General features: G+C 38.2%; 1 protein-coding gene across 1 annotated transcript in view; it reads left to right on the top strand.

Annotated features, from left to right (window-relative positions):
• The window catches only part of LOC129534728 (S-adenosyl-L-methionine-dependent tRNA 4-demethylwyosine synthase TYW1B), a 269648-nt gene that overhangs the window by 196876 nt on the left and 51407 nt on the right, over nucleotides 1–21365 (top strand). The window contains 1 exon segment of the mRNA XM_055392702.2: nucleotides 16615–16725. Within this exon segment, the coding sequence (XP_055248677.1) occupies nucleotides 16615–16725 (111 nt within the window).

The raw sequence follows: 21365 nt of genomic DNA, 5'->3' as shown, positions 1-21365 counted from the left end.
GTCATCAGCCCCTCCCCTCTCTAAAAATAATTGCTATTTCGATTGCTAACACCGTAAGGTAGATTTGCCTGGTTTCGAACGTTGTGGAATCCTAACAATTTAAATTCTTTTGTGAATATATGTGTTTTTTCTTTATGTATGTTAGATTCATCCATGATGTGTGTAGCTGTAATTCACCCATTTTCATTGCTATATGTCAATATATGAGTATACCACGATTTATTCCTTCCACTATTGAGGGATATTCACATTGCATCCTGGTTGGGGTATGATGAATAATTGCACTAATAACCTTTCTGTACATGTTTTTTGATATACACATGGACTAACTGATGTTCGCTGTGTATTTGGAAGTGCAGTTGCCGCCTCATTGGGTGTTCTGCATTCAGTCATCATTAGTAGATAGTGCCAGACAGTCGCAAGGCCATATAAGAACATTCAAGGCTTTGGTCAATGTTTCTTTTGCATTGTCTTTTTCTTATTGGTTTATAGGATTTTTAAATGTATTCTAGATAGGAGTAAATGTCCCTTTCTGCTCTATATCTTCTCTCTCCATTGCCTCATGACTTTTGATAAGAAGTAGCCAATTTCAATGTAGTCAGTTTGTCAGGTGTCTTTATCTGGTGAGTGCATTTTATCCTGTTTAAGAAAGTCATGGCCGGGCGCGGCGGCTCACGCCTGTAATCCCAGCTCTTTGGGAGGCCGAGGTGGGTGGATCATGAGGTCAGGAGATCAAGACCATCCTGGCTAACACGGTGAAACCGCATCTCTACTAAAAATACAAAAAATTAGCCGGGCCTGGTGGCACACGCCTGTAATCCCAGCTACTTGGGAGGCTGAGGCAGGAGAATCGCTTGAACCCGGGAGGCAGAGGTTGCAGTGAGCCGAGATCGCGGCACTGCACTCCAGCCTGGGTAGCAGAGAGAGACTCTGTCTCAAAAAAAAAAAAAAAAAAAAGGAAAGTCATGAAGAGAGTTTCTTATGTAATTTTCTAGACATTGTGTTGTTTTTCCTTCCTTTCGCATTTTGAAGTCTATAATTTTTTTAAAGTCATTAAAGTGGGGATTTTTTTTCCCACTGCAATGGGTATCCATTTGATTCAATGCTGTTTATTTTTTTAAAAAACAATCCTTTCCTGCCCTGTTCTGCAGTGTCAGTTTTGTCATAAATTAAGTATCCTTACATGTTTGGGTCTGTTTTTATTTGTTTTTATTTATTTATATTTATTGATTGATTGAGACGGAGTCTCACTCTGTCGCCCGGGCTGGAGTGCAGTAGCGCGATCTCAGTTCACTGCAACCTCTGCCTCCTGAGTTCAAGCGATTCTCCTGCCTCAGCCTACCAAGTAGCTGGGATTATAGGTGCCCACCACCACGCCCAGCTCATTTTTGTATTTTCAGTAGAGACAGGGCTTCACCATCTTGGCCAGGCTGGTCTCGAACTCCTGACCTCGTGATCCGCCTACCTCGACCTCCCAAAGTGTTGGGATTATAGGTGTGAGCCCCAGCCCCCTACCTACTGTTGATTTTTTATAAATACTCCACCATACTGAAGAAATTTCCTTTTATTCCTAGCTTTATGTGACTATTATCAATGGCTATTGGGTTTTTATCATATCTTTTTTTGTGTCTATTGAGATTATATGATTTCCTTTATTCTGCTAATATGGTGAATTGCATTGATTTTCAAATAACAAACCAAATTCTATTCATGCAATAAACTCATCTTGGTTACTATGTATTATCTTTTTTGTGTATCTTGGGATTCTTTTGTATACTATTATTTAAAAGATGTTTCCATTTCTGTTCATGAGAGATGCTGAACTGTCATTTTCTTTCTTTTAATGACTTTAAGTTTTAATATCAGTATTATGGTGACCTCATAAAATGAGTAAGGAGAATAGGCCCTCTTTTTCTGTTCTCTGGAAGAGTTTAGTATTTCAAATCAAACACCATAAATAATTATAGGACCATTTAGATTTTCTGTTTATCAATGTTATTAAGTTGTGTTTTCTTTAGGACTTTGTACATTTCATTTAAATTTTCAAAATGACTTTGTGTAACTGCCCGTAATATTCAAATGCCAAATATCAAATATCAAATGCCAATTTGATAAGCCCAAATAGTACCTCATTCCTAATAATAGTATGCATATTTTTATTTCTTATTCTTTTTTTTTTTCTTTTTTTCTTTTAAGATGGAGTCTGGCTCTGTTGCCCAGGCTGGAGTGCAGTGTTGCGATCTTGGCTGACTGCCACCTCCGCCTCCCAGGTTCAAGTGGTTCTCCTGCCTCAGCTTCCCGAGTAGCTGGGACTACAGGCATGCAACACCATGCCTGGCTAATTTTTGAATTTTTAGTAAAGACGAGGTTTCACAGTGTTGATCAGGCTGGTCTCGAACTCCTGACCTTAGGTGATCCGCCCACATCGGCCTCCCAAACTGCTGGGATTACAGGCGTGAGCACTGTGGCCGGCCTGTTTCTTATTCTTTCCATTAATTTGTAACTCTTGTTAAATTATTTTACAAGTAATTTTTGGAATACTTGCCATCCTTATTTTATGGCATTTCTTCTATTAATTTCTGTTCTTTTATTTCCTTTTTTCTTATATTTATATTATTGTCTACTTTTTAACATCTTGTACATAGTAAATTATAGATGCTCATCCTTCCATTTTAAAATTAAGAAATAATTTACTTTGCATAAAAATGACTTTTTAAAGTATATACTTTAGTGGCTTTTAGTTTATTTACAAAACAGTATGACCATGTGGATTATTTAATTTCAGAACTTCCAATAGTGTCTGTCTTCTTACAGTTAGTATAATGTTTTCCAAGTTAGCGCGTGTTATAGCATGAATCAGAACCTCATCTTTTTTTTTTGAGACGGAGTCTCACTCTGTTCCCCAGGCTGGAGTGCAGTGGTGTGGTCTTGGCTCACTGCAACTTCTGTCTCCCGGGTTCACATGATTCTCCTGCCTCAGCCTCTTGAGTAGCTGGGACTACAGGCACCCTCCACCACACCGAGCTAATTTTTGTATTTTTAGTAGAGATGGAGTTTCACCATATTGGCCAGGCTGGTCTCGAACTCCTGACCTTGTGATCCACCTGCCTTGGCCTCCCAAAGTGCTGGGATTACAGGCGTGAGCCACTGCGCCCAGCCTAGAGCTTCATCTTTTTTGCTGAATACTATTCTCTTGGATGGATATGTACTATATTTTCTTTGTCCGTTCTTCAGCTGATGGACGTTGGCATTGTTTCCAGCTTTTGGCTGTTATGAGTAATACTGCTGGGAATATTCATGCACAGGTTTTAGTGTGAATATATGTTTCAGTTCACACTTATGAGTAAAATTGCTGGGTCATATAGTAATTCTATATTTAACTTTTTCAGGAGCTGCCAACTTGAAGCACAAAAAGTTTTAACTTTGAAAAGTCCATTGTATCTTTTTTTTCCTCCTTCTGTTGCTTATGTTTTTGGTGTCATATCTAATTGCCTAATGCAAGGTGACGAGATTTACCTTATGTTTTCTTCCAAGAGTTTTATTGTTTTAGCTCTTTGAGGAGTTTTGAGTTAATTTTGGTGGACAATGTGAGAGGTTCATTTGCCTGTGAATAACTAGTTGTCTCAGTACCATGTGTTGAAAAGACTATTTTTTCCCCATTGAATTGTCTTTGTACCCTTGTCAAAATCAATTGGCCGCTAAGTGTGTGGGTTTTATTTGTGGACTGTCCAGTTCTGTTCCTTTGATCTTCACTTTTATCCTTATGGTGGTACCACATAATCTTGATTAACATAGCTTTGAGTACGTTTTGAAATCACAGTGTTTGAATCTTCTTTCTTCTTTTTCAAATTATTTTGGGTCTTTGGGTTCCTATGCATTTCCATATGCATTTTGGGATCAGCTTTTAAAGCCTGCAAAACAGGCAGCTGGAACTTTAACAGGGATTTAAAATTTTTTATTGAGGTAGCATTCACGTAACATAAAATGAACTGTTTTAACATGAACAACGAAGTGGCATTTCATACATTTACAGTCTTGTGTAATTGTCACCTTTATCTAGTTCCTAAACATTTTTATTACTCCAACATGAAATCCTGTACCCATTAAGCAGTTACTCCCCATACCTCGTAAACCAGTCCCTTATAACCACCAATCTGTTTTCTGTTACTATGGATATAGCTGTTCTGGAAATTTCATATAAATGGATTTGTGTATTATGTGACTTGTTTTCATTCCTGGAATAAATCCCACTTGGTAATAATGTAAAATATTTTAATATGATGTATTTGGTTTGGTAGTATTCTGCTGAGAATTTCTACATCATAAGGGATTGGATTATAGTTTTCTTTTCTGGTGATGTCTTTTTCTGGTTTGTTATGAAGATAATGCTGGCCTCGGAGAAGGAGGTGTGAAGTGTTTCCTCTGCTATTTTTTTTGGAAGAGTTTGAGAATATTCTTCTTGAAATGTTTGGCAATGAAGCCATCTGCTCTTAAGCTTTTATCTGTTGGGAGTTTTTTGATTGTTCAATCTCTTGACTTGTAGGTCTGTTCCGATTGTCCATTTCTCCTTGAATCATTTTTGGTAATTTACATATTTCTAAGAATTTGTCCATTTAATTTAGGTTATCCACTTTTTTTGGTATATAGTTGTTCATAGTATTTTCTTATAATTCCTTTTATTTGTGCGAGGTTAGTAGTATTATATCCACTTTCATTTCTGATTTTAGTTATCTGTGTCTTCTTTTTCTTAGTCTAGCTAAAGGTCCATTTAGTTGATCTTTTCATAGAACATACTTTTGGTTTCTTTGTTCTCCCGAGTTGTTTTTCTGTTCTCTATTTCTTTTACCTCTGTTCTAGGCTTTGTTTCTCTCTCCTAACCCTGTTGGTTTAATTTACTCTTCTTTTGCTAGGTCTTGGAGGAGAGTTAAGTTAATCATGTCGTTCATGTGTTCTGTGCTTTTACTCCTGTCTTTAATTGTTAGTTCCTGAGAAAGTTCTTTTGTCTTATATTATTGGTTACTGAGAGACATGTGTACAAATGTTCCATTGTGACTATGGCTATGTTCATTTTAGTTATGTCAATTGTTACTTCATATTGATGCTATATTGTTAGGTACTAGTATATTGTTTATACTAGTTAAAAATTGTTACATATTTTTGGTGAATCGGCCTTTTTATAATGCCCTTCTCACCTTCTCATCTTAAAGTCTGTCTAATACTAGTAAAGCAACACTAGTTTTTTTTATGGTCAGTGTTTGCATAGTACAACTTTTTTCTTTTTGTTTTTATTTTCAGCCTTTTTTGTATCTTTATATTTAAGTTATATTTCCACAAGACATTACCATTTTTGTGTCATGCAGTCAGTATTCATGATTTACCCAAAAATTTTCTCTCTAGTCTTTCGTGTGTCTCTGCTTCCATCTGAAGGACTTTTTAATAACATGTAATTGGGTTTGTTTTCTTAAACATTTGGAAAATCTTCATCTTTTTGAGTGTTTATCTGTTTGCATGAAATATGACGATTGATATATTTGAATTTAAATTTAGCATCTAATTATTTGCATTATTTTCCTCCCCTTTTCAGCTGTCTTTTTCTCTATTTTTTTGCTTTCTTTTGTTTTTAACTAAGGAATTTTATTATAAGTTTTCCATTCTGTTGGTTTTTAATATTTATTTTTTTATTATTGTTCTTTTAGTTGTTGCCCTCGTGATTGACGCAGGCATGCTTGAGTTATTAAAGTCAATGTAAATTAACGTTTATATCATTTTATAAGCAATAGTCCTTAGAATACTTAACTCCATTAACTTTTATGCTGTTTTTGTTGTACATTTTACTTTTGCATATTTTTTGAACCCCACATGACCTTACCATTCTTTTTTTTTTTTTGAGATGGAGTCTCATTCTGTTGCCCAGGCTGGAGTGCAGCGGCCCAATCTCAGCTCGCTGCAGCCTCTGCCTCCTGAGTTCAAGTGATTCTCCTGCCTGAGCCTCCCGAGTAGCTGGGATTACAGGTGCGTGCCACCACGCCTGGCTATTTTTTTTGTATTTTTAGTAGAAACTGCATTTCACCATGTTGGCCAGGCTGGTCTTGAACTCCTGACCTCAGGGGATCTGCTCACCTCGGCCTCCCAGAGTGCTGGGGTTATAGGCATGAGCCACTGTGCCCAGTTAAGACCGTACCATTCTTGTTTCATACAGTCAGTATTCATGATTTAACCACAGATTTTCTCTTCAGTCTTTCCTATGTCTCTTCTTCCAGCTGAAGGACTTTTTAAAAAACAAACAAGCTGTATGTGGTGGCTCACACCTGTAATCCCAGCACTTTGGGAGTTCAAGGTAGGAGGATCACTTGAGTCCAGGGGTTCCAGACCAGCCTGGGCAACATAATGAGACCCTGTCTCTACAAAAAGTAAAAAAAATTAACTGGGTATGGTGATGCACCAGGGCACTCCAGCCTGAGTGACAGAGTGAAACCCTGTCTCAAAAAACAAAAAATTAAAAAAAATTAAAAAAATATAAACACAATACCATTATCACTCCTAATACAATTAACAATGCATTTTCATGCATTTCCTGAAAATTCAAATGTATCTCATTTTCTCTGATAGTTTCCAAAAGAATGTGTTTTTATAACTTTTTTTCTCAGAGTAATATCTAAACAAGATTCTCACATTGTACTTTGTTTATACTTCTTGTAATGTGATTGCTCCAATCCGGTTTCCCTTTCTTGTGTGCTACTTATTTGTGGAAGAAGGTGGGTCATTTGTCATTAGAATTTGCAACATCCCAAATTTGGCTGATTGAGTCCTTTTGGTATCTTTTAATATAGTCTGTGTTTCTTTGTAATTCCTGTAAAATGGTGGTTACAACTAAAGGCTCGATTGACAATATATTCAGTTTTTGGCAAGAATACTTAATAATTGTTGCTGTACTGTTTCCTAGTGCGTCAATCAAGTGGCACACAACATCTGGTTGTTAAGATTGATTAGTGGATTTTCTACATAGATAATCATGCTATCTCTAAACAAAGACCGTTTTATTTCTTTCTTCCAAATCTGTTTTCTTTGTATTCCCCTGTCTTGTCTTACTGCATTGATTAGGACTTCCAGTACCATATTGAAAAGCAGTGGTGAGAGAAGACATCCTTGCTTTGTTCCTGATATTAATGGGAAAGCTTCCAGGTTCTTGCCATTAAGTATGATGTTAGCTGTAGGTTTTTTGTAGATATCCTTATTAAGTTGAGAAAATTTTCCTAGTTTGCTGAGAGTTTTTATTATGAATGGGTGGTGAATGGTGTGATATGCTTTTTGGCATCTATTGATATAATCATGTGATTTTCCTTCTTTATCTTGTTGATGTGATGGATTACATTAACTGATTTTCAAATGTTGAATCAGCCTTACCTACAGATGGGTTGCAGACAAACAACCCATGTTGTTTGCTTACATACAAATGGCAAATGGTTTTTCTGGGAGTATTTTAGTGGAGAACTGTGAGAAGCTCTATTGCATAGTGCTGGTCTTTTGTTTGAGAACCAAGATGTCTGTAGTTACACTGTTTGGGACATTTGTCACATTACGACCCCCTTCCCCTATGCTCTTGGGATATTCTGAATTTACCATTATGCTGCTTATCAGATTAACATTTCTGCATGTGTTTTTTCCCCCATTACAAAAGTTTTACTCATTTACTGTAGAAATTTGGGGCAATACAGGAAAACATAAACCCAAACGGGATAAATAAAAACATTTTATGAAATTTTTAAAAGCAGGCAGAGATAAAGAGAGATTACTTTCAAAAGAGCAACAATAGGCCAGTACTTGATTGCACAACAGAAATGAGAGCACAAACCATGGAGCCTCAAAGGGCTGAAATTTGCCAAGAGCTGCCAATCTAGAAGTCTGTTCCCAATGAAAATATTTTTCAAGAGTGAAGGAGAAAAAAAAAGTTATGAAGAAGACAAAATGCCTACTTAGTAAAGGAAATAGGTTAAAAATCAATAAGCTAAATGCATATATTAAGAAGTTAATTGGTACTCAACAATGTTTTTTTTTTTTAAAAAAGAAAAGAGCAGTAAATTAAACATAGAGTAAGTACTTGGAAGGAAATAAAAAGAGCAGAAATTAAGGAAATAAAAAACATCCATAAAATAGGATTATAAAAAAGCGAAAGTTGGTTATTCAAAAAATCTTACAAAACTGATTACCTGGCAAGTTTAATCAATAAAATGAGAGATGGTACAAATAAGTAATGTTAGAAATGAAAATGAAACATCACTATAGATCCTATAGACATTAAAAAGATAGGAGGATATTTTGAATTACTTTATGCCAATTAATTTGGGAATTTAGATGAAATACACAAATTCCTAGAAAATGAAGCTTAAGAAAATTAATACTAGATGAAATGATCTACATGGACTTATAATTGTTAAATAAATTGCTTTTTTAAATTTAAAACCTCGTCCAAAGGAAACTCCTGGCCCAGATGATTTCATTGTTGAATTATACCAATTCTTGATGATACCAGTCATCAGGAGAACTAACACCAACCCTACACAACTATTCCAGAGAGGAATAGTAGCACTTTCCTCTCTGAGAAAATGAGATGGAAATCTCATTTTATTAGTTCAGAATATTTTTTTTTTTTTTTTGAGATGGAGTTTTGCTCTTATTGCCCAGGCTGGAGTGCGATGGCATGATCTCAGCTCACCACAACCTCCACCTCCTGGGCTCAAGTGATTCTCGTGCCTCAGCCTCACGAGTAGCTGGGACTACAGGCATGTGCCATCACGCCCAGCTAATTTTGTATTTTTAGTAGAGATGGGGTTTCTCCATGTTGGTGAGGCTGGTCTCGAACTCCCAACCTCAGGTGATCCACCTGCCTCAGCCTCCCAAAGTGCTGGGATTACAGGCATAAGCCACTGCATCCAGCCAATTCAGAATATTTATACCAAATTCTAAGAAGAATAAGACAAAAGCGATTTTTACTCATAAGCATAGAAGCAACTATTTTAAAGAAAAGATCAACAAACTAAATACAGCAGTCTATAAAACCATGAAAAATTGGCTTTATTCTAAGAGAGAGTTTTGTTTAATGTGTAAAAATCAACCTATTTATGATGTCATAATAAAAAGAAAGCTGGTAGGATAAGGTTAATAGATGCATAAAAAGAATTTGACAGAAATCAATATTTATTTATGATTAAAATCTTGTAGCCAATTAGGATTAGAAGGAAACTTCCTAATCTGATATATTTACCCATAAAAGTCATACTTCTTGAGTAAATGTTTAAAATCTTACTGTGCAGAATAAGACAAGCATACCCACTATATTTATCACCGCTTCCATTTAACATGGAATCAAAGTTCTGGCTAGTGCTAAAAGACAAGAAAAAGGGGAAAAAGTTATGATTGGAAAGGAAGATGTCATTTTTAGTAAATAAATGTGTACATAAACAATCCTTTCCAAAATTTGTAATTATTCGCTTTAATAAATGTATTTTACAAGACTGCTATATAGATACACAGTCAGCTTACAAAAATCAGTTATATTTCTGTATACCAGCTATTAAAATATCAGTTAAATATTAGTTAAAAGAGGAAAAATAGAAAAGATACTACCATAACAAAGCATCAAAAGTATATTACCTAGGAATAAATCTATGGAAAGATGTTTTTGACCTTTATATTGAAAACTATAAAATATTATTGAGAGAAATTTTAAAGGATCTAAATAAAGGTAATTATTTTGGCAGATTCAGGGTTGTAAAAGTATCATTTCTCCATACACTGATTATATTTAATTATGGTAGCCACTAGCTACATGTGACCATTGAGTACTTGAAACGTGGCTACCCTGAATTGAGCCGTGCTGTGCATTGGAATTCAAAGACTACACTTGATGTTAGCCAAAAGGCCAAGAAGCGATGGAATTCAAAGACTTAGTCTGGTAAAAAAGAATGTCAGGTATCCCAATATTTAAATATTGATTTCTTCTTGAGTTGATAATTTTGAGGATATGTTAAGTTAAAATACATTTAAAAAAATTTCACCTGTGAACTTATATTTCTATTGAGCAGCACTGGCTTATAGATTCAATGCCATATCAGGCAGAATCATGAAGGGTTGTATATGTTTGTGGAAATTAATAAGCTGATTCTAAAATGTACATGGATATGCAAAGGGCCAAGAATAGCCACCATACTCTTTCAGAAGGATGATATAAGAGGACTTGCTCCACTGTAGGATTTTTCATGTTGGCACCATCGACATTTTAGACTGGATAGTTCTTTTTAGGAAAAGGGTTGGGGAGACTGTCCCGTGCATTGTAGGATATTCAGCAGCAGCCCTGGCCTTTACCCACTAGATGTCAGTAGCAGCCCCCATTTGTGAAAACCAAAAAATTTTCTCAAGATGTTGCTAATTGTCCCCTGCGGTGCAGAATCACTCCTGGTTGAGAACCGTCTCTATTGGATATCAAGTCTTAGTGTAAAGCAACAGTAATTAAAAGTGTGATATTGAGACAATGAGAAACAATTAGATCAGGGGAACAGAATAGAAAAAACCAGAAGCAGACCCTCACATGCATAGACAATGATTCTATCATATTTATTACAGTGGACTATCCATATGTTAAATAAGTTTAATTTCTCAACACCACATGCAAAAGTCAGTTTTGGTGGATTTTTGACACAAATGTGAGTGGCAATATGATAAAACTTTAGAAAAAAATGTAAGAGCTCATCTTCATGCTCTTGATAGCATGGAATGATCCTTTAAAGAGACACAAGAAACACTAATATGAAAGAAACGCTAATAAGGAAAGAAAGTGGAAATGTATGAAAGTTAGGAATTCTTATTGATCAGAAGACATTGTGAAAAAAAGGAAGCCATGAAGTGGATGAAATTATTTCTAATACGTTTATAACAGAGCTTTTCTTTCCAGCAAATGCAAAGAATTTATTGAAAATCAGTTGGAAAAAAGACAAATATTCCAGCAGAGACATATTCAAGACATTTGAACCAGTACTTCACAAAAACAGAGATACAGATAGCCAGAAAACATATGAACTCAGCTTGCTTACATCCGCAGGCAGATGCAAAGCCAAAACAATGCAAAAGTGGTGAAAACTAGCAACACTAAGTGTTGTTGAAGATAACAACCAACCAAAACTCTGATACAACGCGGGTGAAAGTGTGGCAAAATGACTTTGGCAATCAGATTGCCAATATCTGCTAAGGTCGAATGTATACATATCCCCCATGACCCAGCATGTCCATATTTAGGTAGATCCTAGAAAATGTGTGTTCTTGTGCATCAAGAGACAAGTACAGCTGCGCACGTTGGCTCATGCCTGTAATCCTAGCACTTTGGGAGGCCAAGGCAAGAGGATTGCTTGAGCCCAAGAGTTCGAGACCAGCCTGGGCAACAAAGTGAGAGCCTGTCTCTACAGAAAAAAAAGAAAAAAAAAAAAGCTAGGAGTGGCAGCATGTGCCGGTAGTCCCAGCTACTCAGGAGGCTGAGACAGGAGGATCCCTTGAGACTGGGAGGTTGAGGCTGTAGTGGGCCGTGCTTATGCCACTGCACTCCAGCCTGAGTGATGGAGTGAGACCCTATCTCAAGCCAGAAAAAAAAAAGGAGGTGGGGAGAGGGAGAGAGGGATGAGTACAGTAGCACTCATGGCAGCAGTATTTTCTAAGAAACCCAAAGTAGGGGGTTAAAATCATTCACTAGTAGTGTGTTCATACAATGTGGCCATAAAGATGTATCTATGGTGACACATAAGTACCATGCACTCTACTGGGCCACTGGAGCTCCAGTTACATCAACAGCATGAATGAATCTTGCAAACATCGAATTCAGTGGAAGAAGCCAGACACAAAAGAATGTATGTCGCAGTAGCATTTTATAAAATTTCCTTAAACAGGTAAAACTAAACTCTGGTGTTCAAAGAGATAACCACATTGTTTTATAATAGCTAAAACCTGGACATAATCCAAATGTTTAGGGAATGGTTGAATAACTTGTTGTATATTCATGCAACCCAATACTAGATAATGAAAATGAACAAACCTAAACATGGAGCAACATGGGTGAATTTTATAAACACAGTGTTGAGTGATAGACACCAAACACAAAATAATGTATGATTCCACTGACATAAATTCCAAACACAGGCAAAAACTAGACTATTATGTTAAAGTCAGGATATTAGATATTAGGTGAAGGGAGTGGATATTCACTGGGAGGAGCAGAAGGGTGTCTGGGTGATGGGCATTTTGCGATAATCCCTGGAGTTATACATTCGTGTTTTGTATACATTTCTCTTTGTGTTTCATCTCACAGCTTTAGAAGATTTAGCAAAGTGAGAGAGAGCCTATTCTGGTTCCTACTGTTGCATGACAGGTGAGCCCCAAAACCGGGGCTTAGCTTGGGAGGGTTTTTGGCTTTGTCCAGTAAAGAATTCAAGGGCAAGCCGGTGGTGTTAGACGGGAATCTTTTATTGAAGGGTACAGCTCCTTGCAGAGCAGGGCTAACTCATAGGCAGCACACCCAGAATGGGAATTGTATGGGCTCCTGGTAACTGTATTTATGCACATATTTACATGCAAATTAAGGGGCAGGCCAATGCAAATAAAGGGGTGTGTTATTTAGAACTTTCTAGGAAAGGGGCAGTAACTTCTGGGTTGTTGCATGGCATTTGTAAACTGTCATGGCCCTGGTGGGAGTGTCTTATGCTAATGAACAAGAAGGCTATCTTGGGATCACCTTAGTGGCCATCTGCTGGTTCCTGCTGGTTTCTTCACTTCATCCTGTCTGGACCTGTTTTGGTCAGCAGGGTTGTGACCAGAAAACAAGTCCTGCCCATCTCCCACCTCACTACTGCTTGGGTTCACACCCCAGCTTTGCTGCTCTCCAGCTGTGTAACTTCAGGCAATTTACTTAACAGCTGTCAGCCTCACCTTCATATCTGTAAAGTGAAGATAATAATCCAATCTATTTTGTGAGATTTATTGTAAAGATTAGACAAATATTGGAATCTTTGCCAAGCTACAAAGCACTTTATAACAACAGCTGGCACATAGTAAGGGCTGAGTAATTGCAAACTCCTGCTATTATTTTTATGGTTACTGTTGCCAGTTTATTTGATCAGATGAATTGTAAACTCTTATTGGAATTACATTATATTTATAAATCCATCATGGCTGTCCATGTAGATGGGTTTTTGTTTAGGTCTCTTAGAAAAGTTTATTTTACTCACTGTCCTGCATGCTATTTCATAATTTAATCATTAGGAATATATATATATATGTGTGTGTGTGTGTGTGTGTATTTTTTTGGGGGGGGGGACAGGGTCTTGCTCTGTCACCCAGGGTGGAGTGTGTTGGTGTGATCATGGCTCACTGCAGCCTCCACCTCCCAAGCTTAAGCAATCCTCCTGCTTCAGCCATGCCCGGCTATTGTATTTTTTGTAGTGATGGGGTCTCCTTATATTGCCCAGGCTGGTCTCAAATTCCTGGCCTCAAGTAATCCTCCCATCTTGGCCTTCCAATGTGCTGAGATTACAGGCATGAGCCAGTGCACCCAGCTGAAACACTAGGCATTTCATAATTATAAGTAGAATATGCTTTCTCTTGAATTTTGTAATTACTGATTGCTGGCATATAATAGCTGATACTTGGTATGATACGCTGCTGCCAGGCTTGGTTCTAGATTCCACGTGCTTAATGCTACATTCAGGTAGAAACTAAGAACAGAGAGGTAATGATACCTAGTACATGGATTGGGATTCATTCTGGCCCCAGTGTCCACATTTAACTCACTACTGTATCCTTGGAAAGCTGTTGGTTTTTATATATTTTTTTTTTTTTTTGGTAACTGGCCTAATCTCATTTTTAGTTGATTCTCTTAGGTTTCCAAGAAGCCAGTCATATTATTTACAATTAATTATTTTTCGTATATTCTCCAGTAATTCTTATCCTGGCCTTGTTGCTTTGATTATAACTTGTAGAAAAGTGTTTTTTAAGAAAGAGTAGAAATTCTTCTGTTAGTCCAACTAAATAGAAATGCATTTATTTATTTATTTATTTATTTGAGACACAGTCTCACTCTGTTGCCCAGGCTGGAGTGCAGTGGCGCAATCTTGGCTCGTTGCAACCTCTGCCTCCCAGGTTGAAGCAATTCTCTTGCCTCAGCTTCCCAAGTAGCTGGGATTACAGATGCCTGCCACCATGCCCGGCTAATTTTTGTATTTTTTAGTGGAGACGGGGTTTCACCACGTTGACCAGGCTGGCCTCGAACTCTTGACCTCAAGTGAGCCACCCACTTCGGCCTCCCAAAGTGCTGGGATTACAGGCGTGAGCCACCGCATCCGGCCCCTCTATTTTTTTAGCCAGTAAGAATAGTGTTGACTATTGACTGGAGAATGTTGTGGATTTTTTTTTTTTAATGTTAAGGATGTGTTTAATTAACTGAATTTACCAAATGGCGTTTGATTTGCTCATTCTGTTTTGTTTTAAAAGCAGGGATGGCTTTTAAACTATATCAGATAACTTTGGGTATCTATGAAGATGATCATGTGGTTTTTCTGTGTTGAACTACTAGTATAATGAATTGTGTTACTGTATAGCCTAATATTGAATTGTTTTTGCATTCCCGGAATTTTTAACAAAATGCTGAATTTTACTTGCTAAAATTTCTATAAGATTTTTACATATATAAGTATGAGTGAGATAGGTCTGCAGTTTTCTACTGTTTTTGTTAGCTTTTGGCATTGGAAGAATTATAAGTATGTAAAGGGAATCTGGAAGATTTCTGAATTATAAGTATGTAAAGGGAATCTGGAAGATTTCTGTCTTTCCTTGCATGATATACTGCATTTTAGAAGGAACTTTTGAGTACACATGAGTAAATATGCTTGGAAAACATTAATTTCTGGTGTGGCTGCCTAATATTCCTTATTAACGACCTCTTAGTTTTCTTCAATGAAGATTTCAAGTGTTTCTTCTTTTTTATTAATGTTGGAAGTTTTCAAACATAGACTAAAGTAATAAGATTGGTATCATTTTGTGCATCCCTTTCACTTTACTGTTTTTTTTTCTTGAGTATTTTGAGCATTGCTACTTAAGGTGTGGTTAGAGGATTGGCAGCCTGAGTGTTACCTGGGCATTTGCTACAGATGCATGTAATCATGTACATAGAACCACATGCATCCCATCACCTTTGCCATAGTCTGTTGATTATAGGCAAGTCACAGGTCCTGCACCTACTCAAGGGGTGGGTCTCACTTTAGATTTTAAGCCATTCTTCTTCTTATTTTTATTTATTTATTTATTTTGAGACAGTCTTGCTCTGTCTCAGTGCAGTGGTGTGATCTCAGCTCACTGCAACCTTCACCTCCCAGGTTCAAATGATTCTCCTACCTCAGCCTCCCAAGTAGCTGGGATTACGGGTGCACGCCGCCACATCTGGCTCATTTTTGTATTTTTAGTAGAGGTGGGGTTTCACCATGTTGGCCAGGCTGGTCTCAAACTCCTTACCTCAGGTGATCCCCCCGCCTCGGCCTCCCAAAGTGCTGGGATTACAGGCATGAGCCACCATACCTGGCCTTAAGCCATTATTAATAATGTTGTCCTGAGATTTTTTAGTGTTTTTGAATTTTTAATCGTTTGTTTTGGGTTCTAAAAGGGAGCTACAAAGTCAGAGTGTAAGCTTTTTAAAGGCTTTAATGCCTATTGTCTAATTACATTTTCAGAAATCTAGCTTGGCTCAGTGGTGTGCGCCTATAATCCCAGCCCTTCGGAAGCCTCAGGCATGAGGGTCACTTAAGGCCGAGAGTTCGAGACCAGCCTGAATAACATAGCAAGGACCCCATCTCTAAAAAAATTTTTAAACTTAGCTGGGCATGATGATATGTGCCTGTAGTCCCAGCTACTTGGGAAGCTGAGGCAGGAGGATCACTTGAGTCCAGGAGATAGAGGCTGTGGTGAGTTATGATTGCACCACTGCACTCCAGCCTGGACAACAGAGCGAGACTCTGTCTCTAAAAAAATAAAGAAGAAAAGAAAGAAAGCCAGTCCCTCTTGTGGTTATATGGCACACAAATGGCAACATTGATAATCCATCCATGTACCTTTTCTGCCAGCAAGAAATGCCAAGAGATCATTAAATAATGAGGGAGTAGGAAAGAAGACAGGACTTACTAACAATTCTTGTCACTAACAACTTGGGTGATTATTACCTGAAAGCCTAGAGGGCATTTCAATTAATTTTTTATAGCCTAACACTGTTTGGTCAGTTTATCATTCCTTACTAAATGTAATTCAGTGTGTCTGTGTCAGGAAACCTCTGGGTGCCTGGCATAGTGTTAAATGCTGTGGGGCAGAGAAAAGAAATATGTCAGTATCTCATGTGCCTTCCATAAGGCATGTTAGAATCATAGTGTTTATTTTTGTTTCATCTTCCCTCAAAATATAGCTTCAGTTTACAAAAGTTCATGATGAGTTCTGCCTGCCCTGGGTTCTCTGGGTTGAAAAAGCTTGAGAAACCCTCTAGGTTAAGAGGTGACGTCCACCAAGATAACAACGAACTTGGCTTTTCCTTTGTTTTAGCAACAACGAACTGTCTACAGACTGACGCTCGTGAAAGCATGGAACGTGGACGAGCTCCAGGCCTACGCGCAGCTCGTGTCCCTGGGGAATCCTGACTTCATCGAAGTGAAGGTAAGCCCCTGCTGACTCTGGTGGCCGTGGTGGAGTGACAAAGAATCGTGGTGCTTCGTTGGCCATCGTGGAGTTAAAACCAGGAATTTTATTGATGTATTCATTTCATGATCAATATTCATCAAGAACCTGGAATTGTTCTAGGCCTTGGGGATAATAGCAGTCAAGAAGACCAAGCTCTTGCTCTTATAAAGCTAGTATTTTAGTGGGAGGATGGACAGTCCACACAAAGTAAGTCATTAAAAGCCACGTAGTGACATGAATATGCTGAGAAATAAAATAGTATGGTGGTGAGTAATTGGTTGGCTTTTACATAAACCTTTATTTCAGACATATACGGAAGTAGAGAGATTGGTCTAATGAACTCCCATCCACCCATCACTCACCTTCAAAAATGATCAACTCATGACCCAGAGTTGTTTCAATTATACCTTTACCCATTTTCTCTGCTCTTAGCCCAGATTATTTTAAAGCAAACCACCAAAACTAAATCATTTACCCAGAATTATTTCAGCATATATTCCTAAAAGATATCTACTCTTATTTTATTTACTTTATTTCATATTTTATTTTATTTTATTTTATTTTGAGACAAGGACTCGCTGTGTCACCCAGGTTGGAGTGCAGTGCTGTGATCGTAGCTTACTGCAGCCTCCAACTCTTGGGCTCCAGCAGTCCTCCTGCCTCAGCCTCCTGAGTAGCTGGGACTAGAGGTGCACGCCACTATGCCTGGCTATTTTTTGTAGAGAGAAGGTCTCACTGTTTTGCCCAGGCTGGTCTCAAACTCCTGGCCTCAAGCGACCCTCCTGCCTCGGCCTCTCAAAGTGCTGGGATTATAGGTGTGAGCCACTGTGCCCGGCTGATGTGTATTCTTTTGAAACAGTTATTCAGAGTGCTGGGCTCATACCTAAAAATTTTCAACTAAAAATTTTAATTTCCTCTTCTATGTGTTTTGTTTTTCCTCTTAGAAATCACTTTGCTGTAGAAAATGGATCATGCATCTTGGCTGATGCCCTGTGTTTATATTTTGGATTTTGTTGATTGCATGTGCCTGTGCATCCTGTGGATTGGTGCCTATAGTTAGATCAAGAGAAGATTGATTAAATTCAGGGGTGCATGTGTGTGTGGGTTTGTTTTTATTTTAGGAATATTTCACTGGTGGTCTTGTGTACTCCAATCGGGAGTCACATAATGTCTGCTTGCCTCTCATATTTTTGCAAGTGATTCTTTGGGATAGATTCCGATGAGTGTATTGCTGGGTCAAAGGGTAAATGCATATATTATTTTACTAGATATGGTGGTTGACTATTTTAGGGAAGCTTTTCTGAGATGACATTTTATTTTATTTTATTTATGTTATGTTATGTTATGTTACGTTATGTTATGTTATGTTATTGTTTTTTGAGATGAAGTCTCGCTGTGTCACCCAGGCTGGAGTACAGTGGCGTGATCTCGGCTCACTGAAACCTCCGCCTCCCGGGTTCAAGCGATTCTCCTCCCTCAGCCTCCCAAGTAGCTGGTGCTACAGCTGCCCACTACCACACCTGGCTAATTTTTCTATTTTTAGTAGAGACGGGGTTTCACCATGTTGGCCAGGCTGGTCTCGAACTCCTGACCTTGAGTGATCCACCCACCTCAGCCTCCCAAAGTGCTGAGATTACAGGGTTAGAACTACCGCGCCGGGCCTGAGATGACATTTTAAAAACTGATACGTAAATGGTAAGCAGAAGCCTGGGGTAAGGGCGTTCCAGGCAGGTGGTGCTAGTGCATGGAGGTCCTGTGCTATCCTAGTGGAGTGGCTGAGGTTGGCAGTGGCGTAGGATGAATCAGAGCAGTGGGCTGGGGCAGCTTTTATGAGGCCTTTCAAGCAAAGATAAGGGGATTGGATTTTAAACTAAGTTTGATGGTAAGCTTTGTAAATATAGGTGCACTAGGGAAGGGCGTGAAGCTGGGGAGAGATGCAGTCTGATTTGTGATTTTAAAAGATCACCCCACTGCTGCAGCATGGCTTGGTTATAGAGGGCAGTAGAGTAGGCGCAACAGTCACAAAGTGAGTGGTTAGTCCAAGCAAGAGATGGTTTGGGGAAGGTCAGTGGGACTAGGGCTGGAGAGCAGTGGGTACATTTAGGATTCCTTTTGGAAGTAGAACCAATAAAACGTTTTGCTTGATTATAGGTACGGGCTGAACGAAAAAAGAATCAAGAATAGCACCTGGGTTTTTGGCTTAAGCCATTGCGTGGATGGCGAAACTGTTTGCTGAGATACAGGAAACCAGGAGGGAAAAGGGGACATATTTGGGGAGAAATGTTGAGCTCCCTGTTGGCAACATTAAATTTGAGATATCTTTTAAATATCCAAGTAGAAGTTTAAATAGATCATAGGTTTTATAAGCTCAAAGTTTCAGGGATAAGATAGGGCTAGAAATAATGATTGGAAGTAATGGTTTTTTTGGGCAACTAAGAGTCCACAAGACAAGAGAAGTGATGAGAAAATGTACCCTGTCTGGGAAAGCCAACTCTGCTCATTTCCGTTTATGGCTTTGAAACTGAACCCTCTCTGTGTCATATCAGAGGTTTTACAGCTGTCTTTTGGTGAGTTTAGCTTTTGGTGTTACTCTAGAGGGGTGGGGAGGTGGGAACAGATGAAATACTGCTGTCTGAGTACGTAATATTTTATCTCTGGTCAGGCTGAAGACACTCTTGAAATTGCACTTAATTTCAAAAGGCTACTCTTGGCAGGAGCTCTAATGATGCAAAGATACAAACTGCAGCTGAAAATGTATGTATCAGCTTAAGCAAACCTTGCCAACATCAGAGATTAGTGGTGTTTTAATTTATGATTTAGCTATTAAAGAATGCTGCCTCAAATTATGTTGCAGTAAAACCTCTATTATAATAAAGCAGCTTGGCTGGATCTCCCCTTTTTTCATTTCCTTCCTTTCTTCCCCCCCACCCCACCTCTCCCCCCTCCTTTCTTACTTTCGCAGTCATGTTTTTCTGTGAAGAACGGGTATTTTAAATCTGAAAAAAATCAGTCAACATTATTTTTTAAAGAAAGACAGCTACTTGGTAAACAGTATAATTCTCTGATGTGTATTATTTGGTTCACCAAACTATGAACATCACTAGGAAATAGATAAAGCCTTCTGTCTATAGCTGAGATGTTTTGTTTTGTTTTGTTTTTCTGAGACAGTCTTGCTCGGTTGCCCAGACTGGAGTGCAGTGGTGCAATCATGGCTCACAGCAGCCTCCAGCTCCTGGGCTCAAGTGATCCTCCCACCTCAGCCTCCCAAGTAGCTGGACGACAGATGCACACCACCACACCTGGCTAATTTAAAACATTTTTGTATTTATAGAAATGGGGTCTCACTATGTTGCCCAGGCTGGTCTTGAACTCCTGGCCTCAAGCAGTCCTCCTACGTTAGCCTCCCAAAGTGCTGGGATTACAGACATGAGCCACTGCACCCGGCCTAGCTAAGATGCTATTAACAACAAAATTTTCTTTCAAAATTTCCATTTTACTATTTTGTCCTTGCATTCAACAATATTTGTGAGCTCTCTCCATGTGATAGGCCTTGTTAAAGCTCTGGAGATGAAAAATTTTATATGAATGTGCTATTGGGAAATGAATGTTTTATTGAAAATAGGCAAAAATCTATAAAAGTAAAATGACCTACTCTGAGAGATTTTATAATTGAAAACTCTTGGAGAAATGTATAACCACAATTAAATTTTTTTTTTTTTTTTTTTTGAGACAGGGTCTTACTCTGTCTCCCACGCTGGAGTGCAGTGGCACAATCTCGGTTCACTGCAACCTCTGCCTCCTGGGTTCAAGCAGTTCTCATGCCTCCGCCACCCAGATAGCTGGGATTACAGGTGTACACCACCACGCTTGGCCAATTTTTGTACTTTTTGTAGAGACAGGGTCTTGCCATGTTGCCCAGGCTGGTCTTGAACTCCTGAGCTCAGGTGATCCACCCACCTTGGCCTCCCAAAGTGTTGGGATTACAGGCGTGAGCCACCACGCCTGGCTTAAAATAAATATTTTGTTGATAAAATATAATGTAATAAATAACAGTTCATGTTACTTCAGAGGGAGACACATTCAGTCATGTCATATCTTTCATAAAAGACCCCAGGGAGAAATGTCCTGCAATGAATGTCAAATGCCTGGTCACTGGAGGTCAGTCTCATGCTTTGTTAACTTACCTGTCATTTGTCCAGCAAGTTAATGAGATTCTTCCTTTGATGCTGTAGTTGCAAAAGGGATATTTACAGAATATAGCATACTGCTACTAAGAGGCAAAACAAATTCTAGAATAATATTTATTATGCAATTCCATTTTTAAAATTTTAATTTGCATTTTACATCCTTGATTACATTTTCAATGTTGTATGTTCAGATGTATTTATGTAAGAAAAGTATGGAAGGATATCTGTCAGATTGTTTACAGTGACCTATTTGGGAGAAGGGGAGGGAAATGTTTATTAATTTTACTTTTTGTAATTATGTATTGTGTGGATTATTACAATGAGCATGCATTGGTTTGTAATTCAAAAGACAAATGAAATCAGTAAATGGAGAAGGCATGCTTTTCCTGTTCAATAGGATTAAACTACAGAATGTCTGAAAATACATCT

This window comes from Gorilla gorilla, chromosome 6, assembly GCF_029281585.2.
Source record: "Gorilla gorilla gorilla isolate KB3781 chromosome 6, NHGRI_mGorGor1-v2.1_pri, whole genome shotgun sequence".
Lineage (NCBI taxonomy): Eukaryota > Metazoa > Chordata > Mammalia > Primates > Hominidae > Gorilla > Gorilla gorilla.
This window is presented reverse-complemented; position numbering and strand designations above follow the sequence as displayed.